General features: G+C 34.6%; 1 protein-coding gene across 4 annotated transcripts in view; it reads left to right on the forward strand.

The window, feature by feature from the left end:
• CCDC112 (coiled-coil domain containing 112) overlaps positions 1-14,375 on the forward strand; it is a 33,072-nt gene that overhangs the window by 13,806 nt on the left and 4,891 nt on the right. For all 4 annotated transcript variants that reach the window (XM_002744695.7, XM_008991662.5, XM_078365840.1 and 1 more), the window contains 6 exons: positions 562-683; positions 5,935-6,056; positions 8,660-8,749; positions 9,452-9,527; positions 9,907-10,297; positions 13,857-14,270. In XM_002744695.7, the coding sequence (XP_002744741.1) occupies positions 562-683; positions 5,935-6,056; positions 8,660-8,749; positions 9,452-9,527; positions 9,907-10,297; positions 13,857-14,270 (1,215 nt within the window). The remainder of the gene's footprint in view (positions 1-561; positions 684-5,934; positions 6,057-8,659; positions 8,750-9,451; positions 9,528-9,906; positions 10,298-13,856; positions 14,271-14,375) is intronic.

Raw genomic sequence — 14,375 nt, forward strand, 5'->3', positions numbered from 1 at the left:
GTGATGGCTGGCTCCATTCTTACTTAAAGTCATCCCCTCAAATAGATCTTCTGTGGCCATTGTAACTGAAAAAGCAAACCCTTGCTCCACTTTCTCCATCTCAGCCCTTATGTTTATTTTCTTAATAGCACTTACTGCACCTGGTGGAGTTTCTGTTTTATTGATTATTTACTCTTTTCTCTTTAAATCTGTTTTTCCTCATTAGACTTTGAGACAGGGGCCATATTATTATGGATCACCACTGTTTCTTTAATGTCTAATGTAGCCTGTCTCACTTCATAGTGTTCAGTACATATTTGTTAAATGACTGAATGAGTGAATTCGATTATTTTGCATATAATCCCTGGATATTTAACATTTCTTACTCAGTTTAGCATTGTAAGGTATATATTCCTTCATTTGATAGGTATTCCTTATTTCGCAAATGTACTTTTAAAAGCTAAATAAGATTGGCCCCAAAATTATCCTCCAAGAATAATTGACATTTATCTCTCTAAAAAAATTCCACATTTATGTCTTACTGTTTTCATTTCTATTAAGTTTTTCTTGTTCTCAATGCAGAATGATGGCTGTTTTAGTACTTCAGGTGGAATTCGTTCTTTTCATCTTCAAAACTGGAAGCAGAAAGTTAATCAGACTAAGAAAGCAGAATTCATACGCACAGCAGAAAAATTTAAAAATCAGTAAGTATAAGAATATTATCTTTAAATAATATTACTAGACATTTTATAATGGACATTAAAAAATTAACTATACCCTACCTAGTCTTACATTAAGCTACAAAATTTTAAACACTAGCCTGTCAAATGTAACAAGAGAAAGATGGGAGATGTGAAATGGACAAATGATAATAGCCTGTTTAATGTAAAGTTAATTATAACTAGAGTTATTTCGATTTTCTCTATTTTTGCCATTTTGGATCTGTGTATTTCACAGGAAACAAAACAGCTATTTCTTTAGATTTTGTTTAACAAATAACAGATCTAATATATTTTCACTTTATAACTATAGTTAAATGCCTGGTAAATATTTTTGAGGAAGTGAATTTTTTTATTATGTATGTATGAAAGTGTTTTATAAATGATGAACATTATATATTTAAATTGCTCTTCTATTTTACAAAGGTGGATGTTGAGAATCATAGAGAATAAACATCTTTTCATAGGTTACATGGTTAATAAATGGTGTTTGAGGGATTCAGTCTGGCTCCAGCCACTCTGAAAGCCGTTATTATTCTTACTAACCAGTGCTGTTCACCAGCAAGCCTGTTTGAATACGTGGGTGTGATCTCACGAAGGAAGACAGTGAATCATTTTAATGAAAAGTCTGTACTCTTATGTTTTTTTTTTTTGATGTGGTTTTTTAATTGATCTCACTTCCTTGGTTTCTGCCCCTTTCAAATCCGTTCTGCACATTATGACCAAGCTATTTGAGAAGCTTCCATTTATTTTAAATTTTCAATATATATGAACTTTTTCTTTAAACAACTAGTAATATTTATTGAATGTGTAATGTTGTCAGCAGTACCAGCATATGATAAATATGAGGAATGTTAAAAAGAATTAGAACTCAAGGCACCCCACTCTACCCTACAGTTGAGAGTTTTATCAAAACGTTGCTTTGAACCTGCATGATGTTAATTTGCCAGAGAACACAAGAGAAAAGGAATCTATTGTAAGGAAAAGGTCTCTAGATCAGAATTGGTGGCAGTTCTCTATTTAGAAATTCTACCAATGCAAAAGTATATTGTTTGAATTTTGAAAAGCTATGCCATATTGTAGCTTTTGGAGATTGAATTCTCCCTGCATTTATATAATACTTTCACCTTTCTCCCCCCAACTTTATTGAGGTATAATTGACAAATAAAAATTATATATATTTAATGTCTACAGTGTGATGTCTGGATGTACATATACATTGCAAAATAATTACCACAATCAAGCTAGTTAACATATCCATCACTTCACATAGTTACCTTGTGTGTGTGTGAAGAGTTGAGAATATTTGAGATCAACTTTCTTAGCAAAGTATTTTCATTATGTTAAGTGAAATAAGCCATATACAGAAAGACAAACAATGCATGATCTTATTTATATGTGGAGTCTTAAAAAAGTCAAACTCAGAAACAGAGAATAGAATGGTGGTTACCAGGAGTTAGGGGGTGATGAGGTGGAAGTGGGGATAACAGGGAGATGTTGGTCAAAGGGTACAAGTTGTAAAATAGAAAAGATCTGGAGACCTCACATACAGCATGGTGACTATAGTTAATAATCATGTATCGTATATTTGAAATTGCTAATACCTGTATCTTTAGTATCTAGAATTTGAAAAAATACAAGTTTTAAACATCTCCAAAATGCATTACTCTAGATAGAATTAGATTCTAGGTTAGAGGTTCTGTTTTATGTTTCTTTCTAGATAGGGTAATGTCTACCAGATGGTTAATATCCGTAGATACAGCAACCAGTGTGTCTTACAGTTCTGAGCAGCAGGGTTCTTCACCTCCTGTAAGGCATTGGAAAAACTCACTGAAAGAATATTAGAAAAACTCATTGGAAGAGTGTTTCTATCTAACAGTTCACATAAACATAAAGGAAAAAACACAATGTATAATATCATTTTGTTTTATTTTTAGAATAGGTAATATAGTTCAAAAATAAAAATATTCAAAGGGTAACCAGTGGAAAGTCTCAGTTTTACCCTTGACCTAAGCCACCCAATTCCTTTCCACTGAAATAACCCAGTACTATTAGTTTCTTATGTATCCTTCCACAGATATTTTATGTGTTTATAAAGAAATATAAATATATACTCAGATTTTTCCCTTTTTGTGTAAATGGTAGCAGACTGTCCACATTGCTCTGCATCTTTTTTTTTTAAGTGTATGTCTTAGATAGCAAGGAATTGTAGATTTTGCTAGGCACAACAATAGCATTATAGTTAGGTAAATCAAATATCTGTGATCTTTAGAGACACACACAAAAGTTTATTGGGGTGAAATTGCATAATGTAAGAGATTTACTTGAAAATAAGCTAAGCAAAGATAGATGTAATGGATTTACTTTAAAATACTTAAGCTAAACAAAGCAAAGATAGATGGATAAATGAAATGAGAGATAAAACTGCTGAATCAGGGTGAGATAAAGGGCATATCATATGGGGGTCCATTTATCATTCTGTACTTTTGAATATGTCTAACATTTTCCTACAAAAACTTTGTTATAAAAAAAGAGTGATCTTGGAGGTCTTTTCCTGTCAGTACCTAGAACACAGTACCACATATTCCATATTCCAGTGTATGAATGTAATATGATTTATTTGACCTGCCCATATTTATGGACATTTAGGTTATATTCAATTTTTTTAATAACAAAGAATGCTACACCTAATTACCATACCCATATAGGTCAACTTTGTGAGTATATCTTTGGGATACATTCCTAAAAGGAAATGCTGGGTCAGAGATAAATGAATTTGCAAATGTGATAAACATTGCTAAATAGCCCTTTGTAGACAACTTAATAGTTCCACCAACAGTGTATGAGAAGACCTGTTTTCTCACAGTTTTGTCAACAAAATATATTACATTTGTGATATTTTTTGCCATTCTGATTGGTGTGCAGTGTTACTGTGATATAGTTTTAATTTGCATTTCTTCTATTGAGGAGGTTGAGCATATTTTCATTTTTGGCAACTTGTCTCTATTAACTAGCATATTTTGAATATCTTTATAGGTGAATATTTCTAATCCAGAAATTGCAACACATAACTTACTGTGGTAGCATATCCTGTGTCCATAGCAGACATTTCTTTTTGATCATACTGATTTCCCCCATCTGCAACCAGAGCCTAGATGAGCTTCCCAGTCCTCAACACAGGACTCCATATCTGTCGTCAGTCCATGTGGACTGATATCTATTTGATATCTTTATCTACCCATTACTTCTCACAAATATACTTCTTATATAAGCCACCTAGCCACACATGCTAAGACATGATCCCCTCAACCTTTAGAGCAGTATGGTAGGTTCTGGGGCAGTCTCATCTGTCTACCTCCTCATGCCTTATGAATATTAAATTTCTCTCTATGGGCAACCAGACATGGTGGCTCATGCCTGTAATCCCAGCACTTTGGGAGGTCAAGGTGGGAGGATTCCTTGAGGTCAGGAATTTGAGACTAGCCTGTCCAACATGGTGAAACTCTGTCTCTACTAAAAATAAAAAAATTAGGCCAGGCATGGTGGCTCACAACTGTAATCCTAGCACTTTGGGAGGACAAGGTGGGTGGATCACAAGGTCAAGAGATCAAGATCATCCTGGCCAACATGGTGAAACCCTGTCTCTACTAAAAAATACAAAAATAAGCTGGGCGTGGTAGAGCACGCCTATAGTCCCAGCTACTCGGGAGGCTGAGGCAGGAGAATTGCTTGAACCCAGGAGGTGGAGATTGCAGTGAGCCGAGATTGCGCCACTGCCCTCCAGCCTGGCGCCTGGTGACAGAGGAAGACTCTGTCTCAAAAAAAAAAAAAAAAAAAAAAAAAAAGCCAGGCGTGGTGGGTACCTATGGTCTCAGCTATCAGGACGGTGAGGCAGGAGAATTGCTTAAAACAAGGAGGCAGAGGTTGCAGTGAGCTGAGATCACGCCACTGCACTCCAGCCTGGGTGACAGTAAGATTCTGTCTCAAAAAAAAAAAAAAAAAACCAACTTCTCTATGTGTGGCAAAGTGGAAAAGATTAGGAAACTCTATGATAGATAGTTGCCTCTCTGGTTGTGTGAATTAAGTCAATGGCCAGAGATGCTCTACCACTTACTAAATCCAAGATTAGCGGAGAAATATTCATATTAATTTCTACCTTCTGGGAGAAAGAAACACATTAAGAAAATTAATTTGGATGGACATGATGGCTCACAGACTTTGGGAGGCTGAGGTTGGCAGATCAGTTGAGCTCAGGAGTTCAAGACCAGCTTGGGCAACATGGCAAAACCCTGCCTCTACCAAAAAAATTTTTAAAAAAATAAGCTGGACATGGTGGTGCACCCTTGTAATCCCAGCTACTCAGGAGGCTGAGGTTGGAGAATTGCTTGCTGCAGTGAGCTGAGATTCCACCATGGCACTCCAGCCTGGGTGACAGAGCCAGACCCTGACTCAAAAAAACAGAAGAGTAATTTGAAAATTAATTTTTTTGCCCAATCAAAAAGTTTCTCAGTAGGGTTTTATTTTGTTTTTGTTTGATCTTGGGGTTCAAACTAACAATAGGAATTCCTCACTGGTGGATGGACTAAATCCAAGGAGAAAAGATCTGCTGTAAATAGCTCTGAAGTGAATGTAGACAGTAGCCATTAAATACATGAAATTTCCTGTCTTTGAAGATGGTTAGTCTCTTGAAGTTTTAGTTTTATTAATATTATTAATAACTTACATTTCCATAATATACCTGTACTATACGAGATCTCCCACTTATATTAACTCATTTGATGTGAATAACAGCCCTATTAGATAGTGGAGAGCTATTATTATTCGCATTTTAGTGATGAGGTTCATACTAGAAGAGGTTAATAATCTTGGCTAAGGTTACAAAGTTAACAGTATCTACTATTGAAAGTAGTTATCAGCAGTGATGGCCATTTTCAGGCTCTAATGAGATTGAGTTGGAATTGATAGCCAAATGTTTATGCATTTTCAAAGCAAATGTATATCCACATTTTCTCAAATTATCATTATATGATTTAAATAGCAGTTCAAATTACAGTTGTTTTTTATTGAGATTAACTCTTTTCTGACTACTATTTTGACTGTTTTGACTCCTTAGCTTTATTAACCAATTATTTTTGTTCCCTAGATGAATTAATTCAAATATAAAATACTATTGTCTTCATGTTTGAAACAATTAAAAAATATATTTAAATCATATACCATGTTTCTTTTCCTGAAGAGTTATTAACATGGAAAAAGATAAACACAGTCATTTCTACAACCAAAAAAGTGACTTCAGAATTGAGCATAGTATGCTAGAAGAATTGGAAAATAAACTGATTAACAGCAGAAAAACAGAAAGTAAGTTGAGTTTATGATGAACTAAAACCTGTTGAGCAATATTAAGTTGTAGTTTTACTCTGCCCTTTGTCTTTGTGCATTGACTGTGTTGTGTTCTCTATTAATAGCGTCAGTTCTCTATATTTTAGTTGGAAAATTTGTGTTACATTCTCTGTATTTTAGTTGGTAACATTTGTCTCTTAGGGACATGTGTTTATTCTTTGGGGTCACTGTTTAGTCATACTAACTGGATTGTTTTCTGTTGTTTCTTTCAATTTAACAAGAAAGAGGATTTGGGAGTTGTTTTTGGTTGATAAACCAGCAAATACTATTAAAATTTCTCAAAAGCATAATGATTTTTCTGGGCTATCTGATGTTAGCTCTGGCATTGTTGACAGAGCCCTGGACTCAGTAAGCATCAACAGATTCAAAGCTATAATTAGTAGTTGTGTATGAAGTGATCAAGTCAGATAATTGCGTTAACTTGAGTTTCCTTGTCTGCGTTCTAAAACCTGTCATTTCTACCTCAGGAGAGCTGTCCTGCATCTGATGTGATAATATATTAAAAAGTACCTTATGATAGATTGTACATAACTATGTTCTGTTGTTTGTTAGGAATATTAATCATTGTAAACAGTGTACTAAATGTTACCACCCTTAAAGAATTCTGAGAATAACTGTTTCATTGTAGCATTAGATGCTGTATGTTGTAAAATCTTTATAGTAAAAAAGCTACTTAACATTTCTTAAAGAAAAAATAATGGTTATCAAATAACTAAGATTTATAATTATTAAGATTTACTTTGTAGATATCAGACTGCTTATGGTACTCCCTTATCACCAATTAAAATAAATTCCTAGTGAATTTTTTTCTTTCAGAATATAAGATTGCATGATTTTTTAAAAGAAGAGATTACACTACTTTAAAAAGTTATCCTTTGTCAAGCAGTGACAGGAATCATTCTCCTTTTGTTGGAATGATAGCAGACCCCAATATAAACAACAGATTTCTAGTTATCTCTTCTCTTTGATACATTAAGAAATCTAGACACCCCTGATTCAATATTTCTTTATTTCCCTCAGTTCTTTTGTAGACAACTGGGAGGCTGGTTTTTCTATGTCTCAGTAATGCCATTAAGTAAAATTTTGTGCAAATTTTAGGTCACTTGATTTTCCCTTTATTAAGGCAACTTTATTTGTACCAATTTATTTTCCTTTGTTCTACAGTTTTGCCATTCTTTAGTAACACTTCATGTTTGTCCTGTCTAGGAGAGGAAAGAATGCTTGTCTTAGTATAAAGATAGAGAAGTTTTCCCTTCATATAATACAGCTAAGTAGTAGAAATACCTATTATTTCTTACCTCAAATATCATGCCTCAATTTTAGCCTGCATTTATGTCATATTGTACTTAAATGATTTGTCTATATATCCAAATAAATAAAATAAAGATTATTAGCCCTGTAATGATATTTTAGTAGCTGATCAAATTAAAGCAAAAATAAAACAACAAAAAATACTTTCCTAATTACTTTATTAGAGAAGTTTCTTGACCTAAAATTCCAACAGTGAATAAGACCCTACAAAGTTTCTGCCTTTATGGAATTCTTGAATTTAATTAAAAACACAGAACAAGCCAAAGCTGTCATATATGTATTAAGAGGTTTGTTTTGGATATTCACAGACTGCAAACCTCTAAGTAAACTTTTTATTTTAAAAAAATTGCTTTTAAGGACTTCTGTACAGAGCCTTTAGTGCTTCGTGCTCATTTGTGAAAAAGTTTCAAAAATGAAAAAGAGGAGGGTACATAAGTACCCAAGATGATAAAATAATAATATTACTATTATGGGAATACATTTTGATATTAGCCTAATAATTTACCTAAATATTAAAGTAAGATTATTCCTTCAGAAAAAAATATGAAAGAAGAATCCGGTCTTTCTGCTGCTGATAAAGACCATCTGAAAACATTTTTCCCACTCTCATTTACTTTTGAGGTTTTACTGTGGCCCTAATATTTTACCCCAGTCTGGCCCTTTGGTTGAGCTTGGCAACCTGTGGCACAGTACACCACTGAATGATACCCAAGGCACCTCCTCAGGGCCGTGATAGTGATATCAATGAGTATCATGTGCCCCTTTCTTAGAGGATTTGGTTAGATGAAATTAATTCTCAATGGGAAGTTTCTTGAGTATTCACAGAATTAACTAGACAGTTTTAATATTCCCAGAATAAAGTTAAGACCAAATTCTATTTCCATAAATTATAGCAAATTAAAAAGAAAAGAAACACTATTAAAGATCAAAACAAACCATGTTTAAACTGCTAATCTTTACATCTAAAATAACTCAGTCTACACAGAGGGAAAAAAGACATTTCCTAAGCACAGGCTGTATTAAGACTTAACTCATTATGCTTTTAAATATTGGAAGAAATCAAAAGATGCTTTATTTAGAACAAAGGTACTTAAAGTATTAATGTTGTTTTAACATAAATAACTATCTTTTGTTCTTTATTTGATTGTTCTTGGCTATCTTTTACTGGTAGTGATCAGTCTTAAGTGTAGAATCCTGAATTGTAACCACATTTGTCACAGAATTAATTTAAAGTGCGTACTTCCTTATAGGAGCAAAAATCCAGCAACAATTGGCCAAAATACATAACAACGTAAAGAAACTTCAGCATCAGTTAAAAGACGTGAAGCCTACACCTGATTGTAAGTAAATTTAAATGTTATGCTCTTTCTTATGTGTTAGTATTTTCTATTTGGCATTAATGGAGCTAAACTCGGTTAACACTTACTAAGTTTACACTGGAGAACTGTAATCCAGCATTTCTGTGTGGATCCATTAAAGTATCATCAAATCCTTACAAATTATAAGGTAGGCAGAACACATATACTAGTGTCATTTACAGGATTAGGAATCTTTGTTATAGAAAGGTGTAAAAACAGCTAATTAAGGGGAAAAAAGATTGATTTCCTTAATCCTATCCCAGTATTTTTCCTTCATTTGTTTTTTGAAATAATTACCTTTCAGAGGCATTTCTAATACATAAGGAAAGGTTAAACTGATTTAGGACAAATGCTGATTTTTGGAAAAAATCCCACAAATTATATCCCTACCTCTTTGCTTACTGTACCATTCATTCCTGAGAATCAAAGCAACAAATTAAAGGGCTCAGGGTGTGTGGACTTAGGAATCAGACAGGTGCTGGGTCAAACCCTTGATCTTTTACTTGTTATCTATGTAATTTTAGGCCAGTTACTTGATATCTCTGAGCTTTCATTTCCTCAGCTCTAAAGTGGAGATAATAATGATATGAGTGTATAGGGAAAAAATCTGTAATGAGAAACAGTTACAATAATAAAAATTCGCTTTTGAGCAGACACAATAATTTTTCCATGTTTCTTTTACAGTTGTTGAGAAGCTCAGAGAAATGATGGAAGAAATTGAAAATGCAATTAACACGTTTAAAGAAGAGCAGAGGTTGATGTATGTTTTAAACTCATTTTAATACTTTAATATTAAATTACTGACCTTTATTTGTCAATAACTGGCCCCACTAGGTTTTTGTATATAATGCATTCTGTTTTTATGTATTTGAGTCTTACACAAAAGCAATATAATACCTCTCTTGTTTTAGGGTTTAGGTGGCTTTTCATAAAGTGCATTTTTATGCATGTTACTATAAAATCTCAAATAAGAATTGGAAAGATTGTTTTTATCTCTGAGGAGACTAAGGCTTAGATTTATAAATATTAATAATGTTAAGTGGAGAAGATAATATAAAGTCAGGTAGCTTAAATTTGATGGAAACTGAAGGGTTAATATGGATTGTCTTCTTATTCAAACTTTATTTTTAAAATTTTAGATATGAAGAGTTAATTAAAGAAGAGAAAACAACTAATAATGAGTTGAGTGCCATATCAAGAAAAATTGACACATGGGCTTTGGGTAATTCAGAAACAGAGAAAGCTTTCAGAGCAATCTCAAGCAAAGTTCATGTAGACAAAGTAACACCAAGTACTCTTCCAGAAGAGGTACTAGATTTTGAAAAATTCCTTCAGCAAACAGGAGGACGAAAAGGTGGCTGGGATGATTATGATCACCAGAACTTTGTAAAGGTGAGAAACAAACATAAAGGGAAGCCAACATTTATGGAAGAAGTTCTAGAACACCTTCCTGGAAGAACACAGGATGAAGTTCAACAGCATGAAAAATGGTATCAAAAATTTCTGGCTCTAGAAGAAAGAAAAAAAGAGGTAACAATTATAATAGCTATTATTCACTCTGTGTTTCTATGTTCTAGGCACGGCACTAAACACCTAACGTGTCTCATTAACTTTACAGCAATCTCATGAAGTATGTTTATAGTTCCCTTCCCCTCACAATCTAATAGGAGATGAAACTGAGGCATTGAAAGTTAAGTAATTTTGGCCAGGCACAGTGGCTTGTGCCTGTAATCCCAGCACTTTCGGAGGCTGAGGTGGACGGATCTCTTGAACTCAGGAGTTCGAGACTAACCTGGGCAACATGGTGAAAACCTATCTCTACAAAAAATACAAAAAAATTAATCGATGTGGTGGCATGCACCTAAGGTCCCAGCTACTTGGGAAGGTGAGGTAGGAGGATTGCTTGAGCCCAGGAGGTTGAGGCTACAGTGAGCTATGATTGAACCATGGCACTCTAGCCTGAGCAAGACTTACTCTCAGAATATAAAATATAAGAAAAGAAAGTTAAGCAATTTTACCCAATTAATAGAACTACAGTTCTATGACTTCCTCAGAGCCAAATATGTCTCCCTTACAAATAACACAATGGGACAAAAAGCCTCTGATTATGGGTACAGTCCTCTATACCCACTTCTTAGAAATATGAGCAATCCAGATCCACTGTGACTTTTGAAATAAGTCATCTTACCAGCAAAGGCCACATTGTTTTGAATAGAAAAATCAACAGACAGTAGAAAAATGCTTTGATTATTAAACGTTTCTTTGAGATTTTTATACTTGAACCTTATTGCTTAAAGACTCAAAATGTTGGCTACCCTAGGGGAAAAAAATGACATTTGATTGTAGCAGATACCTACAAAGTTTTATTTTTTACAAAAAATGTACTCTGGCTTTGGTTTAGATCAGGATTTCTTAATCTTGACACACTATTGACATTTGGAGCTAGATAATTCTTTGTTATGGGGGCCTGTTCTGTGCATTTTAGGATGGCATCCCTGGTTTCTAGCAAGTAAATGCTTATAATATCCCCTTAATTGTGATTCTCAAAAATGTCTCCAGCCAGACGCTCCTTGGAGGGGAAAAGTAGCCCCTGGTTGAGAACCATAGTAAATCAGAGTCATATTTTTTTTGTAAAGTTCAGCAATGATGAAGTTTGACTTACCTGGTTTAACAAAAAGGTTGTGTTTATTCCATAGATGGCATACCTAAGGAGCCTTAAAGAAATAATTAAGTCCATGCTTAGTCTAAAGTTTTAGAGGGAATAACTGCATCTTTGTTGTTGTCATTCCCCCTGTGCCCCCCACCCCTAGAAATAAATTGAATGTAGGGAAATTGACTTTTTGGGTTTTAAGAAAAATGTTTGAAATATAAGTCATTTGGGAGTTTTTCCCCCAGGATAGTGAAAGCATGGGATTCTCAAAGTGGTCCCTAGACCAGCAAAATCAGCATCTCCTGGGCCCTTACGTAGCAGGTTCCAACTCCAGACCTAATTAGAACTGTGAGGGTAGGGCCCAGCAATCTATGCTTTACCAAGTCCTCTAGTTTATTCTGCTCGTGAAAACCACCTCTTTAGGAAAAAGAAACAGACACACTTCTTGTGATCAAAGTCAACCGTTTAGATTCTAGCTTATTCTCCTTGTTCCCATCTGCTCTATTTCTTGATATTTGGTGACTGATATGTCATCAGTTTGATAGGATCTGAGCAGGATGTAGGGGTGTGATAGAAGGATTAGTGAAAGTGGAGCTGCCATTTACTGAAGTAGGGCGTGATGAAGGAGAAGAGGGAAGTTTGGAGGAAAATATCAGAAGTTCAGTTTTAAATCTACGGTGTTTAAGATGTTGAGTAGGAAATTTACCATTTTTATCTCCTACTTCCTTTAATATAGCCTGTGTTTTTCATAAGTGAAGATATATTTAAATTTTCAGACATGCTCTGAACTTTCTGACCTGAATGCCCTTGCTTATCTTATTCTTTCTGGAACCTCCATTCTTTCTTTCCCCCTCCACTCCCAGCTTATCGAAATCAGCCCAGATCAGATGTTGCCTCCTTCTTACCCATCCAAACATAAGTAGCCTCCCTCAGGATTTCACTAACACTTACACCTTTTATATGATGTGTTGTGGCATGCCTATGTTGTATTTCACCTAGAACAGTGCTGCTTAGACTTGGTCCATGGACTAAATCTGGGTTTGCAAACTGTTAATGTTTATAGTAGGGTAAAATGGTTGCACCAGAATCAACTACCCAGTGAGCACTGTTCAGTTCAATTGACTTTTTTTCCCATGGAAAACTTTCACATTGAAAGAAGCAGTGCATTGATTTGCATTTTGACATGTATTACTGATATTTTTGGAGACTGGTACTTTGAGTAGCACTGTACTAGATGGCATTTGGTATAGTTTTAACATTATTTTACTGTTCCTATCACATTGCCTTGTGTATAGTATGTACACATACCATAAAGATTTATTAAATGGAACAAATGATACACCATAAGGAAAGATGAAGAAGTAGTTTCTTGACTTGGGAGGAAACTAATTCAGTGAATATGCCCTAAATGGCAAGGAGAAGCCTGCTAGAATTTAAAATAATTTTTACATACCCATATGTACCCTCTGTAACTATTGAGCTATTTCATTTATGTATTTTTATACTTAGGAAGTACTGTGTGCCAGACATTAACTCATTTAATCTTCGTAACAATACTATGCATGAAGTACTACCTACCACTTTATAGATAAGCAAAATGAAGACAGAGAAGTTTAGTGGCTCATCTAACACTACACCAAAGCCAAGATTTGGTCCCAAATAGTCTGGCTTCAGCACTTATGTTCTTAACTACCCTACTCTTAATTCCTCTTTGGATATTTGACCAACTAAAGAGCACTCAGAAAGTGTCCTAAGCCTAGAAAGAGAATTTGAAAGCAGAAATGAGATGATTAGAGGAAAGGGATATTAATTCATGAAAATAAAAGAAGCAGGTAGGCCTGGTGCGGTATTTCACACCTGTAATCCCAGCACTTTAGGATGCCAAGGCAGGTGGATCACCTGAGGTCAGAAGTTTGAGACCAGCTTGGCCAACATGATGAAACCCTATCTCTACTAAAAATATAAACAATTAGCTGGACATGGTGGCAGGTACCTGTACTTCCAGCTGCTTGGGAGGCCTACATGGGAGAATCACTGGAACCCAGGAGGCGGAGGTTGCAGCGAGCTGAGATCGTGCCACTGTACTCCAGCCTGGGCAACAAGAGCAAAACTCCGTCGCAAAAAAAAAAAAAGCAGGTAAAGAGGAGAAGTATAGTTCATGAGTTGTAGTCCTTGTGAACCTGGTGATTAAGTGAGAAGGAGAAAGGCCAAAAGGATAACCCATTATTCAGAGTTTTAAGAGACAGCAATTTTTAAAAAACAGAAGTAGAAAAAGAATTGCATTGGTTAAAAACAAAACAAAGCCAAAAAACCTAAGCATCCAGCATCCTGCAGTCAGTATTCTTTGTAGAATGATGAAATCGAAGCTGTATTTTAAAATACTTTTGGTTATTAAAAAATGTTTTTCCCTTGCTTTCTTTTTTTAAAAAAATCATTTAGTCAATTCAGAGTTGGAAAACTAAAAAGCAGCAAAAAAAGGAGGAAATTTTCAAGTTAAAGGAAAAGGCAGACAACACACCTATGCTTTTTCATAACAAACAAGAAGATAATCAAAAGCAAAAAGAGGAGCAAAGAAAGAAACAGAAATTGGCAGTTGAAGCTTGGAAAAAACAGAAAAGTATAGAAATGTCAATGAAATGTGCTTCCCAGTTAAAAGAAGAGGAAGAGAAAGAGAAAAAACATCAGAAAGAACGCCAACGCCAGTTTAAATTAAAATTACTACTAGAAAGTTACACCCAGCAGAAGAAAGAACAAGAAGAGTTTTTGAGGCTTGAAAAGGAGATAAGGGAAAAGGCAGAAAAGGCAGAAAAAAGGAAAACCGCTGCTGATGAAATTTCCAGGTTTCAAGAAAGAGTAAGTAGATCTATTTCCTAAATAATTTTTAAATGCTACACATGGAGGTATTACTTCCAAATTCAGTTCAGCAGTAATTGAGTACTTCTTGTATATTGGACCTGT

The sequence above is a fragment of the Callithrix jacchus genome, chromosome 2 (genome assembly GCF_049354715.1).
Source record: "Callithrix jacchus isolate 240 chromosome 2, calJac240_pri, whole genome shotgun sequence".
Lineage (NCBI taxonomy): Eukaryota > Metazoa > Chordata > Mammalia > Primates > Cebidae > Callithrix > Callithrix jacchus.